Below are 23,250 nucleotides of genomic sequence, written 5' to 3'. Positions count from 1 at the left end.
CTAATTCATTATGCTGTGGGGCGCTGATCCTTTGTGTCTAGTTCTGCTTTTGGAAAACTTAGCAGAGTCTCTGGAGGAATCTCCTGGCCCTGCTGGAGTCTCTGGAGTTTTAAGTGCATCTTTGGTCAGAGTAATTCTTCAGTCTGACGTATGGCAACCCAAGAGAAAACACAGAGAGCTGGTCTCTAAGGTGCCACAAGTACTCCTTTTCTTTTTACAGAGAGCTTCATGGGTTTAGAAGCAATAAAAGCAAGAGCCAGTGAAAAGAGCTTAGGGAAAGGGCTTTAGAGAACAGACTGGGTTTTGTGGGGAGGAGTTGGGCAGTTGTCAAGAGAGCACACTAGGAAGCCTGGTTAATAACTGAGCCTGATGGGTTTTGTACACGCACACACACCACCCCTGGAGAGGGTTTAGTGCAACAGGAAATATTTATAACACCACATCTTTATCCTCCCAGATGGTTTGTTGATCTGTTCCTACCTCTTTAGCTTGACCTTAGTTTTGAACCCTCTAAATAATTTAGGCACATTACAGGCCCTGGTTGAAAAGAACTGTACTTTGCCTGGAAAGGTACAGTAAGTAAATAGCCCTGGAATGATTTAAGGCAGAATGATGATATTTGCATTAGTGGGAACCAGATTCCCTTGGGGATTTATAACACCATTAGCTAACTCTCCTGTCCCATTCAGGAACAACCAGGATTGTTTTAATGTTGCAGCGGCTAATAGTTTAAATGGGGATGTTCCTCCTGGAGGGACCTGGGTTTTGTATGTGAATGTTGCTTTAATCTAATCAGATTTCAGCAGGAATGTAATTTAAGCAATGTCTCCTTGCTGACAGCCCCAAAAATACGGCCCTCCCAGTCAAACGGATCCCAAGACAGAATAACTTGAGTCCCTTGCAGTTTATGGAATGGCACCGTATTGAGAGCCCAGACACTGAAAAATACTTTCTCAAGGCATTTTTATGTAAGAGCTTCCAGCTGTCCCGAGTGTGTGAGCCAGCTTCAGTCCCTGGAGTGTCACTATGGGAACGCTGTTATGGCAACAGCTTTTATCACAGATTTGAGGCTCCTCGCATCTGGACTGGCCCAAATCACAGCTTCCAGACTGTGTTGAAATAGTTAACAGTATCTCTCTGAAAAATCCAGGGTAAATAGTTTGAGAGGGTGGATGTAGCCAACAAGAATCAGCAGCTGTTAAGCTGTTCTACAGGTTGGAAGGACACAGTATGTTCAGAGTTAGAGGTCTGGGGTTTTCCTCTGGATTTCACCAGATGCCTGTATATTTTTAAGATCTTTTTGACCGTTTTTGCATTAGCAGGAAACTGTCTTACTCAGAGGAGGCCTTGATCCTGTAGCCTTAGAGTAGAAAGATGGTCTTGTAGCAAAAGCTCTAGACTGGAGCTCAGATCTGGGTTCAATTCCTGACTCTGCTACCAGGCGTCTTGTGTGACTTTGGGCAGATCACTTAATCTCTGTGCCTCAGTTCCTCATCTACTGTTGGTCAGTCCTGCCTCTTGATTTTAGGAACGGCAGTGACACTCTCACTGTGTTTGTCCAGTGCCTAGCACACTGGGGTTCTCATTTTGTTTGAGGCTTCCAGGCACTACCATCATGTATATAAAGTGTAGCCCTTACTCATACACAAGAAACCTGGGTATGAATGCTCCCACTTAAGACAACCTGTTAATCATGGGAGTGAGGGTTGCAGGATGGGGCCTTTAATGTAGCCAGGGTATTTTCGTACCAATGACTGTGGTCTCTAGGAGCAGGAGGGCTAATGATGAGTCGAGATTCATAACACCAACAGCAAACCTCCACCAGGCCATAGGTGACTTTCCCTCTCCATTGGTTTCTCTCTGCGGACAGAGATGTAGGCAGTGCTTTTGGGTGGTAAGAGAAATAACCGTAAGGGCTTAGGGGCAGGGGCATCTGTTCCTGGGTTTGGACAGCCACCAGCACAGCAGCAGATCATGCATCTCTGCCTCAGTTTTCACTTGGCTCTGAAGAGGCCTCGTGCCAGTTGGGTAATTCATGCCTCTGTTTTCCTACTGGTAACTTGACTCTCCGAGTCCAAGTGCAGAACTGTCCTTCAACCCTTCCTGGCCTTAGTAGTCTTTCTGACATAGAATTGCTTATTAATCCTTCATCCCATCCTGGCTACAGCTGTCACCTCTGAGCGGCTTCCTTCTCAGGTCCTTGTCTGTCTTGGCTGTCTCTAAGCCTCCTCCCCCACCCCTTATTCTCCATGGCCTTGAGCACCTTTCCCTTCCCTGAAGCTTTCCTGCCTCTTTACAGGCTCTTTTTCATAGCCCCTCCTGGCTTGCTTCCCCTGCTCTCTGGGGCAGAACCCCTCTCTGAATCTTGCCTTGTCCTTAGTCTCACTAGGCTTAGTGAGATTCTAGCCTTATATTGTCCCAGCCTCCAGTCACATGGTTCAGATTATACCTTCCATCAGCTCACAGGGCCACATCCCAGAGAATGCCTGAACCTGAACTGGAGCCAAGCGTCCCTTAAAGGACCAGAGCACATCCTGTTACAGCCCCCAGTTCTGAATGGGACTTCTTCCTGCTACCAGAATACAAACTATACATGAATGGTTAATTGATATTCAGAGATGAAAATCTAATCAGTCCAAATCTAAGGGTAGTTTACTAAAACCAACAGAATGCAGTCCTGCCAACCGCAAGTGTTCAAATATTGTGAGCTAGGCTCCAAAAAATAATGAGATTTTCAAAAATAATAAATTGTGGGTCTTTTACATTCTTTTGAGTCTTAAGGATTCAGATTTTCAAGCTTTTCCCTGCAGCCATGAGGGCTAGAAACTTTTTTTTTTTTTTAAACGAACGCTGAGCAGCTCACATAGTCACTTACCACCAGGAGCTGGGGCTGAAGAGAAAATACCAAATTGCGTGATAAAAATGGTGAGAGCTGGCAATACTTCAGTGTGCGTCTCACTTTTTCATACTTTGGCTACTGTCTAAAGTAAGTTGGGAGAAGTTTGCTCTGTTTAACTCTTCCTACTTCCTGTTAAGACTAAGCACCATCTTTGGAATCATTCTTCCTGCTCCAAGAACATGACCTAATATAATTCAACCTTGTGTGCATAGACCAGGGGAGGGAAAACTACGGCCTACGGGCCGCATCCAGCCTGTCAGGACTTTCAATCCAGCCCCATGGTGCAGTGGAGGTAAGGCAGGCTCCTTGCCTGCCCTGGACCCGTGCTGCTCCCGGAAGCGGCCGGCACCACGTCCCTGCGGTCCGTGTGGGGGCAGGGCAGGGGAAAGGGCTCTGTGCACTGCCCTTACCTACAGGGACCTCCCGCCGCAGCTCCCATTGGCCAGGAGCAGGGAACCATAGCCAATGGGAGCTTCGGGGAAGGTACCCGCAGGCAAGGGCAGGGCGCGGCAGAGCCGCCTGCCCCATCCCACCCCCAGGAGCCACTGCCAGACATGCTGGCCGCTTCCAGGAGCAGCACGGGGCCAGGACAGGCAGGGAGCCTGCCTTAGACCCGCTGCGCACTGCTGCCACCCTGGCGCCGCTTGAGGTAAGTGGCACTGGGCTGGAGCCCGCACCCCGAACCGCTCCTGCACCCCTACCCAACCTCCTTCCCTGAGTCCCCTAACCCTCTGCCCTGACCCCCCTCCTGCTCTCTGCACCTCAACCCCCTGCCCCAGCCCTACAGTGATGGCCCTGCAAACAATTTCTGCACCCAGATGTGTACCTTGGGCCAAAAAGTTTGCCCACCCCTGGCATAGACTCTCTCCTATTTAGTAATGCACAGTAATTGTGCTCCTACATGTCTATGACATATATTATGCAAGAATTATCATACCGGTCCCTTTTGTCCTCAACAAGGTATGACATTTACTCATATAAATGTATTATATAACAAGGGCGTGTGCATCAATTATGTAGGAAAAATAAACCAAAATGTCATTTTGCTGCAGCCCCCAAAGCAAGCAGGCTGTAAATTGGCAATGAATTGATGGAGGGTAAATGGAGCATTTTATGCCACCACCAGAATAACCCCGCCCTCCACCCCCGTTTGTTTACATAGCTAAGGAGTGGCTTCCTGAGCCTAATCTGCTGCCTTTATTGAGGGTGATCATGGTGGGCTGTTCCCCTCCCTCTCTCAAGTTACTGTTCCTCTAGCTACAGTCGGAGGCTGGAAGTTGAAGGACAAGCTAGGCAGGTTTATTTTCAGGGTGCATGGGTCACTGTCGGTTTTTGACTGTAGTGAGACGATGGCTGTAGTAAGAGGAGGCCCTGAAACATAAATTCTTGTATCAGAGGCCCAGTCTGAGGCCTGAAGCCTGAACCAAAGCACTTCCAGGCAGTGTTAAGCAAATCTGGGCTGTGAGCCAGAGGCAGGTCCCACTCTCAGACGGTGGCAAGAAAAGGTTGTTAGAAGCACACGCGCACACACACATACGTGCTAATGAGAGGAACTTGCGCCAAGACGGTGGCAAGACACTCCACAGACAGAAGAAGGAACAGGCAGGTGCATCTTAAAGACAGGATCAAAAGGAGAACATGATGGATAGATTCGTTTGAACTATGATGAGTAATCTGTCCTGCAACGGTATAAAAGCAGGTCCGGGAGCGCACATCTTTGTCCAGCCTGGGGGGCAGTGGAGTGTCCTGCCACTGACTAAGCTGTGTCCATTGCCAGAGAGCGCAAATTCGTAGTATGCCCTGTAGAGCCTATAGGGAACTATTCCTGTGCTTCGTTTGACAATAAACCTGGCTCGGGTTCCTTCGTATCGTACTAGTCTGTGGTTTTGGGGGGTTCTCTCGGGGTCTGCTGTGTTAGCTATCTGCGCAGAGCTGGGGCAGCACACAGAGGGAACACGCACGCAGCTGACTGTTATCATTATCGAACCAGAGCGGAGCACCTCGCCGGTAGCTACCGACAACAATTGCCCTGGACAACACTAGACACATGGCTGACTTGTGCTATAAGGTACTTCATGTGGTGCCCATTGCCACGGTATCTGAGGGTACCGCTTCACTGTGTTTTAAACCCTACAGCAACGAGGCTCAGAGCCCAGGTCTGCAGCCTTGGGCTCGCGAGGCTCACGCTAATGGTGCTAAAACCAGGTGTGTAGACGCACAGGCACTGAAACCCACCCCACTCGCCAGGCTTCAGTGCCTGAGCCCAAAAGGCTCCACAACTATTTTTAGCACCGTCGTGCAACCCCAGCTCCAGAGACTGTGTAGACTGGTCTCCAAGCTGCTGTTGTGGGTTTTTAAAATGCAGTGTAGACATAGGCTGAGTGACACTGGGTTTAGTGCATTTAGCTCGCAACGTGCTCACATTCCCAACCTGCAGAGCAGGGAAGTGGTGTACAGATGGGGAGCTGAGGCCCAGTGAGACAAAGGGACTCGCCTGAGGTCACACAGGAACGTTGTCATGGAGCAGGGACTTGAACCCAGGTATCCTAGCGCCAGGGCTAGTGCTGTAATGTAGGCCTACTTGATGGTGTTGCTGCACGACAGGCTAACCTTGGTGTTTTTGTGTGCCACACCAAAAGGGCAGCTTTTAAAGAACACTCTTAGCCTAAAGGCATTGAAGTAGCATCCAGGGGCCCTGGCTAGCAGAGGAAATCCCATTGTGCCCATTGCTATTGTACAAACACAAAGGTAGTCCGGTCACCCTCCTGAGGGCCTTAGAGTGAAGAAATGAGGTGCTTTGTTTTTAATGCTATTGAAAAACCTATTTAAAGTTATTCCAATTTTAGTCCTGCGCTGCTAGACGGATGTTTAAGAGGGTAAAGTAATACGCCAAAGAGCACACCATGTTCAGGCTCTTGGAGGGCTAGAGCTGCACCCCCAGAAAACCCACTGCCTGGGGGGGGGGTAGCAGAAGACTTTGCCACATGCTGTTTGGCCAACCCCTAACTTAGGGCTCTTGTTGCCGTAGCCTCTGCCCAGTAAGGAGCACCTCACCAGTATCTGCAGTCGGAGCCAGCTTGTGTGCTGTCATAAATATAAAGGGAAAGGTAACCACCTTTCTGTATACAGTGCTATGAAATCCCTCCTGGCCAGAGGCAACATCCTGTTACCTGTAAAGAGTTAAGAAGCTCAGCTAACCTGGCTGGCACCTGACCCAAAGGACCAATAAGGGGACAAGATACTTTCAAATCTTGGGGGGAGGCTTTTGTTTGTGCTCTTTGTTTACCTGGTTGTTCTCTCTTGGGCCTGAGCGAGGCCAGACAGCAATCCATCTTCTCCAACCCATCCTAATCCAAGTCTCCAATATTGCAACCAATATAGGTAAGCCAGGTAAAGCGGATTAGTTTATCTTTTGTTTTGTGTGAATTTTCCCTGTGTTAAGAGGGAGGTTTATTCCTGTTTTCTGTAACTTTAAGGTTTTGCCCAGAGGGGGATCCTCTGTGTTTTGAATCTGAATCCCCTGTAAAGTATTTTCCATCCTGATTTTACAGAAATAATTTTTACCTTTCTTTTTTTTAATAAAATCTTTCTTTTAAGAACCTGACTGATTTTTCCATTGTTCCAAGATCCAGGGGTTTGGGTCTTAGATGATTTTGTAACCAATTGGTTAGGATATTATTCTCAAGCCTCCCCAGGAAAGGGGGTGTAGGGCTTGGGGGGATATTTTGGGGAAAGACGTCTCCAAGTGGGCTCTTTCCCTGTTGTTTGTTTAAAACGCTTGGTGGTGGCAGCAGCATACTGTTCAAGGACAAGGCAAAGTTTGTACCTTGGGGAAGTTGTTACCCTAAGCTGGTAAGAGTGAGCTTAGGGGGTCTTTCATGCAGGTCCCCACATCTGTACCCTAGAGTTCAGCGAGGGGAAGGAACCCTGACATGTGCTGAGCTAGTTTAATGCAAATGACTTGACCGCTGGCTCAGTTTTCCTATCTGCAAACTGGACTAATAAAACTTTCCTACCCTGGCTGAAAGCTGTTACTTGTGCTAAGTAGTATGGCTACAAAGATGCTTATTTCAAATCTGGCCATAAAAAGCCTTCTGACCCAGCCCCCTGGGTGAAGGGTAAAGTCATATAGCTTACTACTCAGTAGGGCCAGCATACTGCTGTTCCACGTAGCTGGCACTGGCTACAGTTTCTGCTGGCCAGTGGCTGAGCTGTGGCAAACAAGAAACTTGTGTCTGACCCAAGAGCTTGCACTCTGTAGTCAGCGTGGCTACAAGACACAGTGTCATTCTGGACTAAAACCCCATGGTGTACAGACTGTGTAAACAGCACCCGGGCTTTCTAGGAGTGTCTGTTGGGGACATGACACCTATTGCCCGGGAGGCTATTTCTGGTGTACGGAGAGGTGTGAATAAATTCTTGGCGTGGGTGAAGGAGACAAAAGGAACCATTAGGGAAGACGCTCTTATCGGAGCTCAGAGAGGGGGAGTCTAGGTACTAGAGGAAGGCAGAGTGGGAGGTTGCAATGGCTACTGATTCGTAGTTGTATTTGGCCTCCAGGGTGTTAGTGGGCAGCTTTCTTTAAGCCAGCCCTGTCCCAAGTGCTGGTCTGGACTTTCAGGCTGTGAGCAGAGCTGTGTTTTCCGCATCACAGAAACACCTAATGATTGTAAATGTGGCAGACTCTTCCGCAGCGCTCTTGGTGGTTCTTCCCCACATTGCGGTGGGAGGCACTAGGTGCCAGTAGTAAGGCTTCTTTAGTGGCGCCTTAATGGCACGTGTGATGTTGTTCCCGGTGTAGCAGGTGTTTGCAGGGGTGGTTTGGGTGGCCATACGATTTCCATAAGGAGAGCAGCTGCAAGGTCCTGGCCCAGAGGACACCCATAAATCTGAGACAGGTACTGCTACTTCTGGGTGTTTTATTTAATATTTATACAGGGCCATGGGTCTGAGGGGCACTTCACAGAAACGCACAGAGACGAGGTCTCTGCCTAGAGGATTTTGCAATCATGTTAGATCTTGTCTGGGAGCTGGTGAAAATTTCTGGTACGTGTAGTGGTTGCTTGCCAATTTCCCACACAGTGCAGAGCCGGACAACCCCTAAACTGGGCCTAAGCCCCTCTGCAAAGAGTGTCCCATCCCCCCATCAAGGGGGAAATCTGTCTGAAAGGTTCTAAGTTGCAGTGACTCAGTAGAACTCCCATCCACCCCCAGGCGTAGGCAGTGGGGAGATGTTTCTTTCAGGGACAATGCGTTTAATCTCAAATCAGCGTATGTTAACATGGGCATAAAAGGGTAACAGAAAACTCTACCAAGCTGGCATTCAGTCCAGACCCTCTGACCTTGGGAGAGGAGCCTCCCCCAGGCCGTCTCCTCTGACTCCCAAGCACCCAATTCATAGTCCTCCCCAAGAGTACCTGAAGGGAGGGAAACAGCTGAAGTTAACCTCTTCTTCTCTGGGAACCAGATAATGCCCTTGCACCACGTTGGAAGCCCCATTGGTTTGATTATTTTTATGTATTAAGAATGGAATATTGTTGCCACCAGGTCCTAGGTACTGTCATTAAAATGAGCAACATAATTTCCCACCACCCAAGATAGCCCCAGAGCGACACTTATGTTGTCCTTCCTTTTACGACAACAGGTTGCAGATATTGGGCAAAACTACAAACTGAGTTTTCCAAGCACTTTCCCACTAAAGGTCTCAAGGTGGGCACATAAAATCACAGGTTACTTTCGAATCTCTCGGCTGCAGTGTCTACAGGCTTCTGCTATGGCTGTAGCCAGACAATGAACATACCCAGAGAGGAGAGCGTTGTTCAGCCTCGTTTAATATCTCAAAGAGCCGCTGCAACGTTTCATTTTGAAAATGCTTTAATAAGGAAGTGTTGACAACACTGTTCTGCAAAATGTAAAGGTAACTATACAAATTCTTAATACAAAAAGAATAAATTAAAAGCAGATTTTTTTTTTTAAATTCTGCAACTTTTTCTACACCATACATATTTGTCCCTTGATTACAGGTGAACAGAATCCAGTAAAATCATTTTACATGCTCTAAAGTCAGTTTCAGAGAGAGACCTAATTTTTTCCTTTTTTAAACTAGAGTCCATTTTACACAACTTGTAATAAAACTATTGACATTAATATATATGTAAAACTTTACATCTAGGTAACTAAGCAGTAACTGGTCATCTGATAGCACCTGAATCGGGTCTGCTATGTCCAAAACTAAAACTAATACAGAGGGAAAACAAATGTGACTTTTTCAACACTCGACTGCATATAGTATCATTTAAAAATAAACCCTGCCTCACAATATGGCCTGGTGTATGCATACACCATGCTTCTGGCTAAACCAAGGGAGTTTCATATGTAGAGACTAAGACGGTAAGAGTGGCTTTATATCCAAAAAGGGCCCTTATTTAAAAAAAAAAAAAAAAAAAAAAAAAAAAAAAAAAGAGAGAGAGGCTGGTAAGTTGGTAGTCAAGTGCTTGTATATAACAGTTCTGTTTTACCCCTCCATGTTATACTTAACCATGTTAATCTAATTTGATTAACATTGTATGTACATTTGTGTAGAACTGAATTGAGCTAAACAGTAAAACCTGTTTTACTTAATCTGTCTTTACTACCAGACTGGCTCACGTGTGCCTTGATTGCAAACCAGAAAAGCAGACCACAACGCAAAACCCAATCCGTTTCTCAAAAGATTTTTCTCACCTCAAGCCTGTTGGCAATGCAGGCTGACCAAATTGTTTGCAATGTGACTTACAACATCATGCACTTCAGGGCTGCCACCCCTTTGCCCCTGTGCAAAACTGCAGGCCTGCTCGGATTCTGGAGCAATTAATTTTGATTAGTAATTTGTATTACAGTAGCGTCCAGAGGCCCTGTTGTGCTGCTGGGCGTGAATCCTTTTAAATAAAAAAGGCTACACAGAAAATTTTTTTACCAGGGAAATGAAAATATAGACAGTTGCTCAAAGCCCCTGGACTTCTTGGGCTAATTCCTGCCTGCTGATTAACTTGGGCCCTCCGTTTGCAGTTAGACTTGGAAGGATTAGAGTTTAATCAGCAACGGATATTAATCAATGATATCTTCTCTCCATCCAAAAACAGAAGAGGGCCAATAAGAACAAGCCGCTCATTACCAATTCATATTTAGAGAGAGGGAAAATTAAACACACTTGGTATACTGCACTTTTAGATGAACCGGTGCACTCTCCTGGTTGTCAGATCCGCCTAGTGCTTGGTTAGCAAGATTGATTATTATTGTCAACTATGTTTTTTATTTCTAAATATCTAATGATTCTTGACTTCCGCAGACATTAGGTTTGGAATGATTAGTACATAAGAACGGCCATACTGGGTCAGACCAAAGGTCCATCTAGCCCAGTGTCCTGTCTTCCAACAGTGGCCAATGCCAGGTGCTCCAGAGGGAACGAACAGAACAGGTCATCACCAAGTGATCCATCCCGTCACCCGTTCCCAGCTTTTGGCAAACAGAGGCTTTAGTGTTTTAAATTTAAATTTCCTGCCAGTGCAAAAATTTGTCAGCTCTATGGAGAGGTAATTTTTATAGCTAACGGCACAGAAGTTAGATCTGAGTTCTATTTCTTCCTACATGCTCTTGGGCAAGTCAGATAACCGCCCCGTGCCTCCCTTGCCCCCAGCCACAGCTCCTACAGTGTCTCCCAGGAGTATTGGGAGACTGCAAGGTAGCAGATAAGTGCAGAATATTAAAATAAGTCAATAAATGTAGAAACAATGTAGAAACAAGCACTCGTAGTAATTGCTAACATTCATTTTTAAACACTCTCCCTATCCCTAATCTTTCTAAGCCTAGTTATGGAGAATCTGTGCTCTTGAAAGCTTCTGGTAAAACAGTTTTCCAGCGATACTATTACAAGAAAAAGGTGTGGCAGCCCGCAAGTTTGGTTTTAAATTTCCTGCCCTCCTTGTCTGGTAGACTAGCATTATTCTTCCAACACACACACACACACACACGCACGCAAGCACACTTTATTTCTTTAAACTAAAGCTAACATCAGTTTCTGCTTTTTCACAAAGTAACTCCCTCCAGCCATTTCTTTAATTGCCTTTCCCATAGGAAATCGTCATCCGCATGCACAAATGGGGCGAGAACCCCGCCCCATCTAGCGGCAATAAAACCAGCCTAGCACCGTAGCGAAGACGAGACGTGCCAGCTTCAACCCCCCACCTCGCTTGTGCGCTAGCTCAGTACAAAAGTGTCTTTGAGGCCGTTGGATGTGTGTAAAGCATTGCTCCAAAGTACATGTAAACCTGCCGCTCCTGTCACGACTCTCTCCTATGTTTCCTTTGGGTCTCCGTGGACAACTAGAGTCTGTGTCGAGTGCATCAAGGTTACTAATTAATTAGCTTTTATTTATTATGGTCCCTTCTTGCAATCTGAAAATTTGCCTAGTCAGCTGGTTAGTAGACAACACGACTGAACCCTTCCGCTGTATAACATAGTGGGGTCCCTTGGATAGCAATACTTTGGTGATGAGCCCTTTGCTACACTGGCACTACCAAAAGCGTAATAATCGGAACTGTTATGCTAATGTGGCTTTACCATGTCGATTAGCTTGTACTGTGCTTTCCTTTGATTTCATGTTAAACACTTTGTGCATAAATAGGATATCCTTTATTGGTTATTTCTATTCCTAGAACGGCTCTTGGCAATTTTCACCTTAATTTATCATAAGTGTTACAAAAAAACCCAAACAAAAACCATCTGTGGTGGTGGTTAGCCTGTGCCAGCCAGAGATGCTAAGAGTAGCAGGACATGCCTCTGCTTTAGATAATACCCTTGTAAACCTTTGTGTCTGTCCAGCTTAAACAGTAGCTTTTCGAGACTGATTTTACGCTCCCAGCCCAGAGTTCTGGTGTGTCTTCATCCCAGTGGGTGGTGGTGGTTGTTGTTTTATTTTTTGGAAGGGCTTGAAGTAAGGAAGGAAGTAAAAACAGTTTCCAGATTGTAGGCTGTCATTACAGAGACGCTGCCCATGCTCTTGTCTCGTAGGAATTCTGTGATCTTGGCAGCACTGAACTGATTGCGATATTCTGACACATCTCTGAAGCAAGAGGAGCTTTTCTTTACTCCAAATAAATACTTCAGGAGTAAGGAATATATTTCACAACCACTGTTTCTCGCCCTCTTAACTAATGTTCTGTTGGCTTCAGACTGCAAGCTGTAGAAATCTTACTATTTTCCCATGCCATAGACCAATAAGATTGTATTTATACCTTGAAAGGCTTTCAGTATTTTAAAGAAAAAAAACCCTGCCATCTGGCTGCTAACATAGTTATTCATATATGTTGTCCCCACCCCCCCGGCCCTTTGAGCTAGCGGAGTTGTATCTCAGTCCATGGCAATCTGCTTTGAAACACTGCTATCCGTTGGTGGCTGCAGAAGCATCCCGGGGGCCAGTATCGGTAATGGCGTCTTGAATCGCATTTCGGGAAAAGTGCTTAGCACTGAAGCTGGTGCCGGGCGACAGTGCATCTGGGTAAGGCAAATGAGAGGCAGTGAGGTGATCTCAGAATGGCATTGATGTGATCCGATTGAGGTCAGGGGTTCACACTAGAGTCCCAGGCTTGGCTTTTTCCTGTCCATACCACTGGACATCTGCTAGTTCTGGATAGAGGGGAGAATCCAGGAAACAGCTATCGGTGTAGTTCCTACAGAGGAAAGGAGACTGCCATTAGAATGAATGCTACGGCAAGAGGTCATGCAAAAATTCAACCACAGGCACTCCGCCATGTGGCGAGTGGGAAAGGAAAGACAATGCAGCATGCTCATTGGCACTTTGGGTTGGTGCTGGTTCTGCAGGCAACCATGGAGTGGGCAACTGGGGCCGATTCAGCAAAGAGGGGCCACCCGGGAGTCCTCTCCAGAACAGCTCACCTTAGCGGAAGCAGCGCTGGGTGAACAGTTCTCGCTCGGATCTCTCCATGCCAGTTTGGGTTAAGCTAATTTCTCTAGACAAAACCGAGTTCAAATGACATTTCACGGCCCCTCCTCACAAAGGAACGCACAGAATTGTGTATCTGTCTTATTTTCGCCATTTAGAGGTCAAGAGAAGCCTCTAGCCAGTAGCACCTGTTCTCATGGGCGCTTTTGATACAACTGATGGCTGAAAAGACAGGGGTTATGTCTAGTGCAAAAGTACATGCACCATTACTTGCTTCTACATGCATTCGTCCCTAAATGAGATAATGGATGAGCAGCTAGAGGAAGAACCCTCTCTACCAGAGCATAAAGTGTGGGTATATTTGCTCATCTGTATATATGCATGCAACTTGATATGTTCACTGGTTCTCTCTCACGTTCTAGCAGCAGCCACTGACGTCTCATCCCTCATAAGTAGGAGGTTTTTTCCCTGGAGTGATTCTCTGTAGGGTGCTCTTCTCTCCTCTGCTTAGGGGCCAGAGTTGGAGGATTGTGCGCTTGGTCATTGAGATGGGGGAATAAAACCTTGCTTCTTTTATTGACTGACTTGAAGGGGAGTGGAAGGACCTGTGCTGTCATCTCAGTGCTTCTCTGCAGCACCTCTCACACATAGCTGCCAACATGTGAAAACCTTTGTCAGGGCTGAATCTCTGACTAGGACAAGTGGACCTTGGAAATCATTTGAACAGGATAGGCCAGGAAACAAGTGGCCAGACCTCCGGATGGCTTTTTTCCATCAGTGACTTCATAAACAAGAGGCTCACGCTAGCATATAGGATTAAAGACATTAACGTTGTTGTGTGATGACAGTGACTTTTGGTGACTGGAGGAGGTTCTGATGGAGCATGGTGCTGTGGCATCTTGGTGTTGTGGTGTTACACAGTGATGGATGATGCATCGCAACATGCTGACATAATGCCACCACCGCCTCACAATGTAAAGGTCTCATGGTGACACACAGGGATTGCCTCATCAGACAGACTTTCAAAAGCTTCATAGCGTGTTTCTGCTCAATTAGCAAATATCTTATATTTGGGGCACATCTACACCAGACAAGGAAACTGTTGCTGGTGTACTGACGGCACGACTAGTCCATTGCTTTGCTAAGTCCCCTGTTGCCCATTCCCGGCTTTTGGCAAACAGAGGCTAATAGCCATTGATGGACCTATCCTCCATGAATTTATCTAGCTCTTTTTTGAACTCTGTTATAGTCTTGGCCTTCACAACATCCTCTGGCAAGGAGTTCCACAGGTTGACTGTGCATTGTGTGAAGAAATACTTCCTTTTCTTTGTTTTAAACCTGCTGCCTATTAATTTCATTTGGTAACCCCTAGTTCTTGTGTTATGAAAAGGAGTAAATAACACTTCCTTATTTACTTTCTCCAAACCAGTCGTGATTTTATAGACCTCTATCAGATCCCCCCTTAGTTGTCTCTTTTCCAGTTTTATTAATCTCTCCTCATATGGAAGCTATTCCGTACCCCTAAACATTTTTGTTGCCCTTTTCTGAACCTTTTCCAATTCCTATATATATATATATATATTTTTTTTTTAGATCGGATAACCACATCTGCACGCAGTATTCAAGATGTGGGCGAACCATGGATTTATACAGAGGCAATATGATATTTTCTGTCTTATTATCTATCCCTTTCTTAATGATTCCCAACACTCTGTTCGCTTTTTTGACTGCTGCTGCACATTAGTGGATGTTTTCAGAGAACTATCCACAGTGACTCCGAGATCTTTCTTGAGTGGTAACAGCTAACTTAGACCACATGATTTTATATTTATAGTTGGGATGATGTTTTCCAATGTGCATTACTTTGAATTTATCAACATTGAATTTCATCTGTCATTTTGTTGCCTAGTCACCCAGTTTTGTGAGATCCCTTTGTAACTCTTTGCAGTCTGCTTTGGACTTAACTATCTTGAGTAGTTTTGTATCATCTGCAAATTTTGCCACCTCACTGTTTATCCCCTTTTCCAGATAATTTATGAATATGTTGAATAGTACTGGTCCCACTACAGACCCTTGGGGGACTCCGCTATTTATTTCTCTCCATTCTGAAAACTGACCATTTATGCCTATGCTTTGTTTCCTATCTTTTAATGGTTAACCAGTCCATGAGAGCTTATCCCATGACAACTTACTTTGCTTAAGAGCCTTTGGTGAGGGACCTTGTCAAAGGCTTTCTGAAAATCTAAGTACACTGTATCCACTGGATCCCTCTTGTCCACATGCCTGTTGACCCCCTCAAAGAATTCTAGTAGATTGCTGATGTAAGATTTCCCTTTACAAAAACCATGGTGATTCTTCTCCAACAAATCATGTTAGCCTACGTGTCTGATAATTTGGTTCTTTACTATAGTTTCAACCAGTTTGCCTGGTACTGAAGTCAGGCTTACTGGCCTGTAATTGCTGGGATCACCTCTGGAGCCTTTTTTAAAAAGTTGATGTCAATTAACTATCCTCCAATCAACTGGTACAGAGGCTGATTTAAATTATAGGTTACATCCCACAGTTAGTAGTTCTGCAATTTAACATTTGAGTTCCTTGAACTCTGGGGTGAATACCATCTGGTCCTCATGACTTATTACTGTTTAGTTTATCAATTTGTTCCAAAACCTTTTAGATTTTATCTTCACAGCACTCCTGTGAGCTAGGGAAGAATTATCCCCATTTTACGTATGAGGAATGGAGGCATAGGGCAGATTACGACTTCCCTAAGACTGCATTGGAAGCCTGTGGCTGAGTTGGGAATTGAACCCACGTCTCCTGAGACTTAAGCCACCCTTCATCTCCATAGAAACATTCCCTAGCACTTTGTCCAGACTGCTTTGAAATGTCTCGAGCAAAGGGGCTTCCCTTTCTACCCTTGGCTAGCCATGCTTATCCACTTGCATTCCCACCCCAACTGGCGTGAAGCCTGCCTTCATAGGGAAAACTAAGAGCTACAGACTTGCTGAAAGGGCCACCCACATATGCCAACGAGGTTTACAAATGCTTCCAACTTGCTCTTCCAGGAGCTGAGCAAAGCCTTGCTGTCACTATCCAAACGCCCACACAACCCAAACGTCTGCTCCTTATGGATACTGGGATGTCAAAAATCATTTGCAGAGCACATGTTACAGGGAAGAAGGATGAAAGAACAAAACATTCCCTTACTATACCTCTATTCATCAGTACTTTGGTGAGTTGGAGACTGAGACTCATCCATAGTGGGTGAGTTGTCTGTTGCTTCTCTGAACAAAGGAGAGCGCCCAGGGAGGAAACAGTAAAGAGGAAATGTTAAAGAAAAGAAGTGACACACATTGTTAAGAGCTTATTAATACAGTGGGAAAACAAGTTGATGAGTCGCCTTAAGACAAAAGAGTTAGTGACATAAGAAGACATGTCAGGCAGAATTTCAAGCCTTTGATTCATGTTGGGGAAATAACAAAATGTGTTGCTGTGATGGCCAAGTCTGTATTCTGCGCCTCGTAACAAATTGTACTTGCTTCTGTTTAAAATTTGTTTCCCTAATGGTTTTGTCATTTTACCCAGGCATGAAACCAATAATGGATTCATCTATTTGATTCCTTTTTGCACAGGATGTTGGTCCAGATCCTCAGATGATGTAAATCTACATAGCTCCATTTCCACCAGCTGAGGATCTGGCCTGGTTTTTTTGTTGCGTGAAGCCTAGAGGAGGCATTCTGGTGCATGGAAAATGGAGAGAATAATTAGAGTTCTTAATTTTTTTGCTACCTTCAACTAGGAGACTTCTCAACTGGTTTCAGATCATATTGCTTGTATCCATGGTAGGGATGTGCTGAGGAAGATGATTACAATGGGGGCTGAGGCAGAATCAAGGCTACAGCTTGGACACGGATCCATACCTTGAATGGGGCAAATCTCAGCTGTTCACCCAAGATTTCTGCCATTTTGGAGTCTTGCAATACTTTGGCTGCCTCTGAACTGGAACCAATAAAAATACCCACTCCAGTGTTGGACCTGACCCAAACCCACAACTGTTAGTATGGGTTTGGGGGCCAAGAATTTGAATCTGAGCATGCTGAAATGCAGATGAACTTGTTTAGGGATTTGAGGTTCTGTTTTTATCCCCCATCTTTGTTTTAAAGCTCAATTTTCTCTTAATGTCTTCTGGGTTATTGTTGCCATAAAACCAAATGGAACGTGTGGACGTCTTTGTTTATACTGGAGCATCTACAAGTGTAGTGACTGTTGATTTTAAAAAAAATTTTTTTTCTTACTCTTGTAAAATCAAGTATTTGGGTACAACAGAGTGACACAGAAGTAGACTAGAGTAAGAACTTCAAGACCCACCAGTGTTTGTCCCCTGGAATGACCACCACATCTTAGTTCACTGCTCTGAGAGGACCATTACAAATGGCTCAAGGTCTCTGCAACCCTAGGGCGGCAGTTCTCAAACTGTGTTCCCTGAAGACTCTCCTAGTGGCGTCACAGAACACAACATTCTGAGAATCAAACACTGGGATATGGGGCGCTGCGTAGATCCAGGAAAGGGCCCCTGTTTTACCTAGCTTACAACGTAGGCAGCAGAATGAAAATTCTGGAGAACCAGTGCCCCTGGGGAAGCTTCCTTTCTGATCCTTGAACCATGGGCCTCTGAGCAACCTTCTGGATGTGTGCAAGAATTACCATAGACAAGCGTCTCGCATTTATACCGTAAGATTCCATTGATGTCTGAGAACTTGGACAACCACACTGGCATTCATGAAGAAAATTCAACGTTAGCGCTCCATACAGCATGGGTGGTGTCTACACAGCTTTTACAGACATTCTCCCACCGCTGCTCTGACCCTGGTGCGAGCACTGGTAGCAGATTGTATGCGGATGACAGATGGATGCAAATGCCTGACCCAGTCTAAATTAGGGGTTTCCCCATTGCTAGAACTGCACTAATGCTAGACCACTGGTGAGCGAATATCTAAAAATGTTCTGCGTAGATTAGGCCATTGAATACCTGAGAGTGTTCCTGTGCCCAGACCGATCCTCTTTCACCAGTGTCCTCTCCTTGCACTGTATAGCAAAGCACTGTACTAGAACTTGTTTTCTGCCTCAAGTGCCTGAACTATTGCGATCATCTACCTAAAGATTAAATCAAATCTACATTCCATGTTTTAAGGCAACTCCGGCATGCCAAAGCCTGGAACCTGCTTCAGCAGCCAGGATGGTGGTTTTGGAGTGGCTAGAGAAAACTGCGAAAGACCAAGGAATGCTAATCCTCTAACCCTGCCTCCCGAGACTCACCCAGTCTGCCATGCTACGATGTGGTGGGGACTGCTTGGTGGTGTAGCTGCTAGTTCACTAGATGGTGTTGAACTCCTCTGGCTGTGAGGTAAGGCAGCTAAAAGTGAGCGAAAAAAATAACCAGTTAGACAAGGAGAACAGGGTTAAGGAATTCCAGCACTGTCAGCTCATCAGAGCAGAAGAAACACAACAAGTTGTGACTAAACACAGCCCAGGAGTTGGAACATCCCATTTACAAATGGATCTCGGCATGTACTCCCTGAGCAGCGCAGCTGCTGCGAGAATGGCCAGTCAGCATACTCCTGACTCCCTCTGCTGCATGCACATGTGCCTGGCTCTGCGTTCAGATGCGTGGGGAAAATCTTGTCCCAACCCAGCCTCTGACTGCGTGTGATTATATGGGCTGAAGATCCTTCCCCATCTTCCAAACTCACTGCAATCAAGAGTGGGAAATACCCAGTCCCTCAAAACATGAAAACAAATCAATGTTTTATTGTTATTTGAACCCACAGCACCCTTGTGCCATAGCAGTGGCTGGGCACCTGTCCCTCCACATGATCTGAAATGAAGGCGCAAAGCCAGGCTTGCACCTTGGTGGTCTCATTTCAGAGGCTTCCCAGGCAGCTCGGGGACCATGGGAGGAGTTCTGTGCTGGTAGCTGTTGGGCTGCTAGCTGGGAGCTTCCAGGCATATACACCACTTGCTGTACAAAAACCAGCTCCATAGATTTCAAAGACCAAAGATGTTTTTGACCATGCACTAGTAGTAAGATTCATGGGGCTACGGTGAACTTACTAGCATGAGCCAAAAGTGGGCTGATCTTTGTTTAATTTTATGTTAATGACAGCATCTACAAACTCTAGACAAACACTGTAATGTAGCAGTACTGGTTTTTTCAAGGCATTTCTGCTTTAAGGATCTAGTAGAGAAACCCTTCTTTTGGTCGTTCTATCCCAGTGCTCAGATTCCTGGAACAGTGACCTCTCCAAATCAGACAGGCTCAGGAGCGTAGTCGTCTTTGAAGGACACTGTGTGGTCTGGTAGACATTTTAGAGCCATGGCTGATCTGTCAAATGATTCTAACACACACTCTCCCACAAGCTGTTAAATTCTTTACCTGCAGTTAAATAACACTCAAAAAGAAGACAGAGGCAAAGTCTAATCTGTTCCTTACAAGTGAAGGCCCCATTGGCCACTATTATCACAATGGGGACTGGCTTTTAGAACATGACTAGGTCCATATTGGCACGGTCAGTGAAAGCGATTTACAGCTGGGGCAACTAACAAATGAGACAACAATTTTTGTTTTCACTACTAGCATTTTCCTTCTTAGATGCCCCAACTACCTGAAACTATAGGATTTCCAAAATGGGTCTCTACAGCTCAGGAGGATAAGCGGGTTAATTAAATTTTAGGTACTTCCTGCTTCTGTTTGGGGCAGAAATGCCAAAACGTCCCTGAACTTCCTGTCAAAAAAGGGATAAAAGAATGTTTGCAGAGCAAAGAGGGCTGGGGTGGCTCAGGTGAATGCTAATGGACTGTAAAGCCTTTCACCATTAAATCTTCGGCTCAGATAAATCCAGCCTAGGGTCTCTAGTGAATGAACATTCCCAGCTGACGGCTGTTCAGGGGTCTCTGGGATAGGCTCTGTTCAGCTCTCAATAGGCAAATAGCAACATTTTACAAGCATCACCACTATTAATTGGCATCGTGGCTGGCAATCTCAACAGAGGCTCCCAGGGCTGAGCAGGCCTAGGAAATGGGACCTTTAGAGGTGGTGTCCTCAGGGCAAGGTTGAGGCACATGGGTAGGAGTGAAATGAGGGAAGCTTGCCAAGATGCTGCCCAGGCTGTACCAGTCCTGTCAATAGAAGCCGTCAATGCATCAACCTTCGCTCCCTCGCTCTCACCGAGTTGGGTTAGATTCAAGTTTTTTGGCAAAGCCTCAGGTTAGTCCGTATTGCATGCACCCTGGATTGCCCAGCCTTATTCGAAACAGAGACTGATGGCTAACAGGTATCGAATCTTAAACTAGTTCATCTTATGTCAGGGAAATGTAGCACAATCTCTGCAATATACGAACTGCTGCAAGGTCCTGCTATTATTTAATACGAATATTAGAGGAGCGGCCAGAGGCCCAAACAGGATGGGGCTCCACCATGTTAGGTGCTGTACAAAGATATGGCCCTATTTTATAGAGCTTACAAGATTCCCCCAGGGGTAAGCAAGCACCTTTAGCAGTTGTGCTGAAGGTACTGTATGAATCGAGGGTCTCAGCCTTCAACCGCTCACCGAAGTCTTTTTTAGTGGGGCCGCTTGCTCTTTATTATAAGTAACTGTGCTTTTTTTTGCCATATCAGATAGTCTTATGTTCCTAATGTAACACTGTTTAAATGCCTTACTCCTCTATGTATTTATTGGAGAAAATCTTGAGTTCTGCTACGTTTTTCCTCATTGCTGACTTCAGTGGACCCTGCCCACAGCGATAAACCTAACGTGATGCTCAGGATCAACCCCCCACTAATGGGCTTTTTCTCTGCTACTACTCTAAAGGCCTGTCCAAAGCCTACTGAAGTCAATGGAAACATTCCCATAGACTTCCGGAGGCTTTGGCTCAGGCTCTCCTCGCCCTCCGAAGGAGTCATTCATGATGGATGAGCTCCAGGGGAAAACCCGCAGCCAATGACACTCTCTGATAAAGTTCACTCACTGCTAATCCACCCATCCCCCATGCCTGTGCTTCGCATTGTGCTATGTTCACAAAAGGACAGGGGATGCAGGCTGGTCTGGTTTCATTCATAAATTACCAAAGCGCAATGCAGGCATTAGACAGCCAAGAGCAAACTTGGATCTGCCTCCCCTGGGGCCGGCTCTCACCTGATGTTGCTTTACACATTTGAGGCATCCTCGTTACCCTGCTGTGTGCCACAAAGGTGCTTTGAGAAGACGTGCTGTATTGGGAGCTGCTGTCCGAGGAGGTGGAGCTCGTGTGCGACAGGCGGCTGTGCTCCTTGTGGGAGGCTGTGGACCGCTGGTACCACAGCCGGAGTTCGTCTGATACTGCAGTCCTGCCCGAGCCCTTCTCATGGCCTTCTCTGCCCAGAGACGGAGTCCGTATGATCTGAGAACGGGAGGGGGTCAGTCTTACTGAGTCCACTTCGTCCCCATGCCAGTTCTCTTTAAACATCCCCCCTGCCGTGTAGGAGTTGGAGGTTTTAAATTGTGCTTTCACGCTGTAGTGTCCCTCCTGGTCGTTCTCCAGGCTGCGCACCACCACGGGTGTGGAGCTGCCTTCGATGTACAGGGGGTACTCTTTGATCCTGTACTGAGAGGAAGGCTGGCTCTGGCTGTGCAGATAGACCCCGGGGTGCCCGGTTCCGTTCCTTGCCGCCAGGTTGGGCATGCTCCCTGAATTAGAAGAGACCAGGTTTCCCGCAGATTTGTGCCTTTGCCTCTGCCGCTCTCTGGCTTTTGAGGGGGAATCCTCGGCCAGAGTGGAGTAGTTGGGGTTCATCTGAGCAGGGTAGTAGTGCTCAGAGCTGGAATGGCTGGTGCAGGAAGAGCAGTCGTCCATGGGGTCAGAGCCATTACTGCTACGAGTCCTTGGGGTGTAGAAATCGGGGCTCCCCGTCTCGTTCTCTGACCCAAGGAGCTTGCCTTGTGACTCTAAGCTGGAGCTTCTGTGTCTAAAGTGCTGAGCTAAGCTGTGCAGTCTGGTCGGGCTGATGTCTACTGACCTGCAGGTGTCAGGAAGACGGGTTTTGAGTCGGCTTGTTTAACAAAACACGCGGGGTCTTTTTCTAGCATTTAATGCCAAAACAGCACGCGCCAATCAGTGCGAATACACGGAGCTGAGCCTGAGGGGTGCTGAGTGCTCACAACTCCCCCCACCTCCATCAGCCCCTGGCAGAATACGGGGCATACCACGCAGGCAGGTTAGTGCAGGAATTGAAGTAGATGCACCCATCTGAGGTGAACTTCCCACCTCCCTGCCCAAAGCAAGAGCAAGTGGGCTTTGTGAAGGGGAACTAAGCAGAGTTATGGGATTGGACTCCAGAGGCAGCTTGTGGGGCTTCAGTCCCTCTGATTGCTGTGGGTTGAAAAAGGAGCCAACTCCACCTCCCCATTCCCTGTGTGGGGATTTGGGGCCACTAGGGGAGCACAGAAGCCTCCCAGCATGGTTACCCCACTAGCCACCTCCCTGGGCACAAGTGGTGCAGAGGGCACTGCCCCAGGGGGAGTTTCACCAGTACAGTGGCAGGGAACACAGAGTGCTGTGGATCTGTGCAAACCTTTCCTTTGGTTTCTGTTCTTGGGATTCCATGCCCCCTCCCGGCTGCTTTGCAATGTGAGGGTCCAATGACACACAAAGCGCAGCCCCAGGGTGAGGTGCACTTCCTTTGCTGTCAGGTAGCTTGTGAAAGCTTTGCAGGCCTTTCCTCACGTTTACAGTGAAATGGGGTAGTCAAGGCCAGTTCATGCAGCACCGTCCCACAGGGAATGAATGTTTTTCTCCTCCCCCCTCAGAAGAGCCGCCTCTATTAAGCAGCTATGTTTTGCTGGTCTCTTGAGTGGCTTTAGGTCTCAAGACAGTCACAGTGTGACTGTCCTTCATGCGAACGCCCAGATTTGCATGTGTAGAAGGGTGTTGATTCACATCCAAATCTGAGTGGTCTTTATTCATGCTGCATGGGCTCATCCCCTGTTTATAAAGTTTCGATCAGTCACTCAAGGAACAGAAATGATACCATGTGACCAATCAGACCCACCTTTACTTGGTCCCTCGGATGGTCACGTTAGACAGGCTTTTCAGCATGCCCCGTTCACTGTAGCAGTGGTTTAACATTACCCAACCTTTCGTGTCCAAAAGGAAAGGGTAATTACCTAACCTTAATTTGAGCACTGATATTAACACCTTGTCACTTTCAAAGAGTGGCTTGGAGGTTGTAATGCCCATGAACAGTCAGAACCGTCGGTTAAGATCTCACTTGGTCCATTTTAGTTTTTATTTATTTGAAGTAAGTTGAGGATTCAAGCCCTGATTCAGGAATGAATCCCCACCAAGGACACCACGTCCTTCCTGAATTGAGGCCTCT

The 23,250-nt window shown here is 46.5% G+C and overlaps 1 protein-coding gene across 11 annotated transcripts in view; it reads right to left on the bottom strand.

The window, feature by feature from the left end:
* Window positions 1-8,755: 8,755 nt before the first annotated feature.
* FRMD4A (FERM domain containing 4A) overlaps window positions 8,756-23,250 on the bottom strand; it is a 550,199-nt gene continuing 535,704 nt past the window's right edge. For 6 of the 11 annotated variants that reach the window (XM_043552728.1, XM_043552697.1, XM_043552715.1 and 3 more), the window contains 3 exons: window positions 21,032-21,891; window positions 18,156-18,252; window positions 9,336-12,606 (listed from right to left, as the gene is read on the bottom strand). In XM_043552728.1, coding sequence (XP_043408663.1) covers window positions 12,504-12,606; window positions 18,156-18,252; window positions 21,032-21,891 — 1,060 coding nt within the window. In that variant the 3' untranslated portion in view covers window positions 9,336-12,503. Of the gene's footprint in view, window positions 12,607-16,051; window positions 16,124-18,155; window positions 18,253-21,031; window positions 21,892-23,250 lie in introns of all 11 variants that reach the window. The other 5 variants (XM_043552722.1, XM_043552706.1, XM_043552704.1 and 2 more) reach the window with 2 other exon arrangements.

Source organism: Chelonia mydas, chromosome 1 (genome assembly GCF_015237465.2).
Source record: "Chelonia mydas isolate rCheMyd1 chromosome 1, rCheMyd1.pri.v2, whole genome shotgun sequence".
NCBI classification, from domain to species: Eukaryota; Metazoa; Chordata; order Testudines; family Cheloniidae; genus Chelonia; species Chelonia mydas.
The sequence above is the reverse complement of the archived record's forward strand: the minus strand, read 5'-3'. Positions and strand labels throughout refer to the sequence as shown.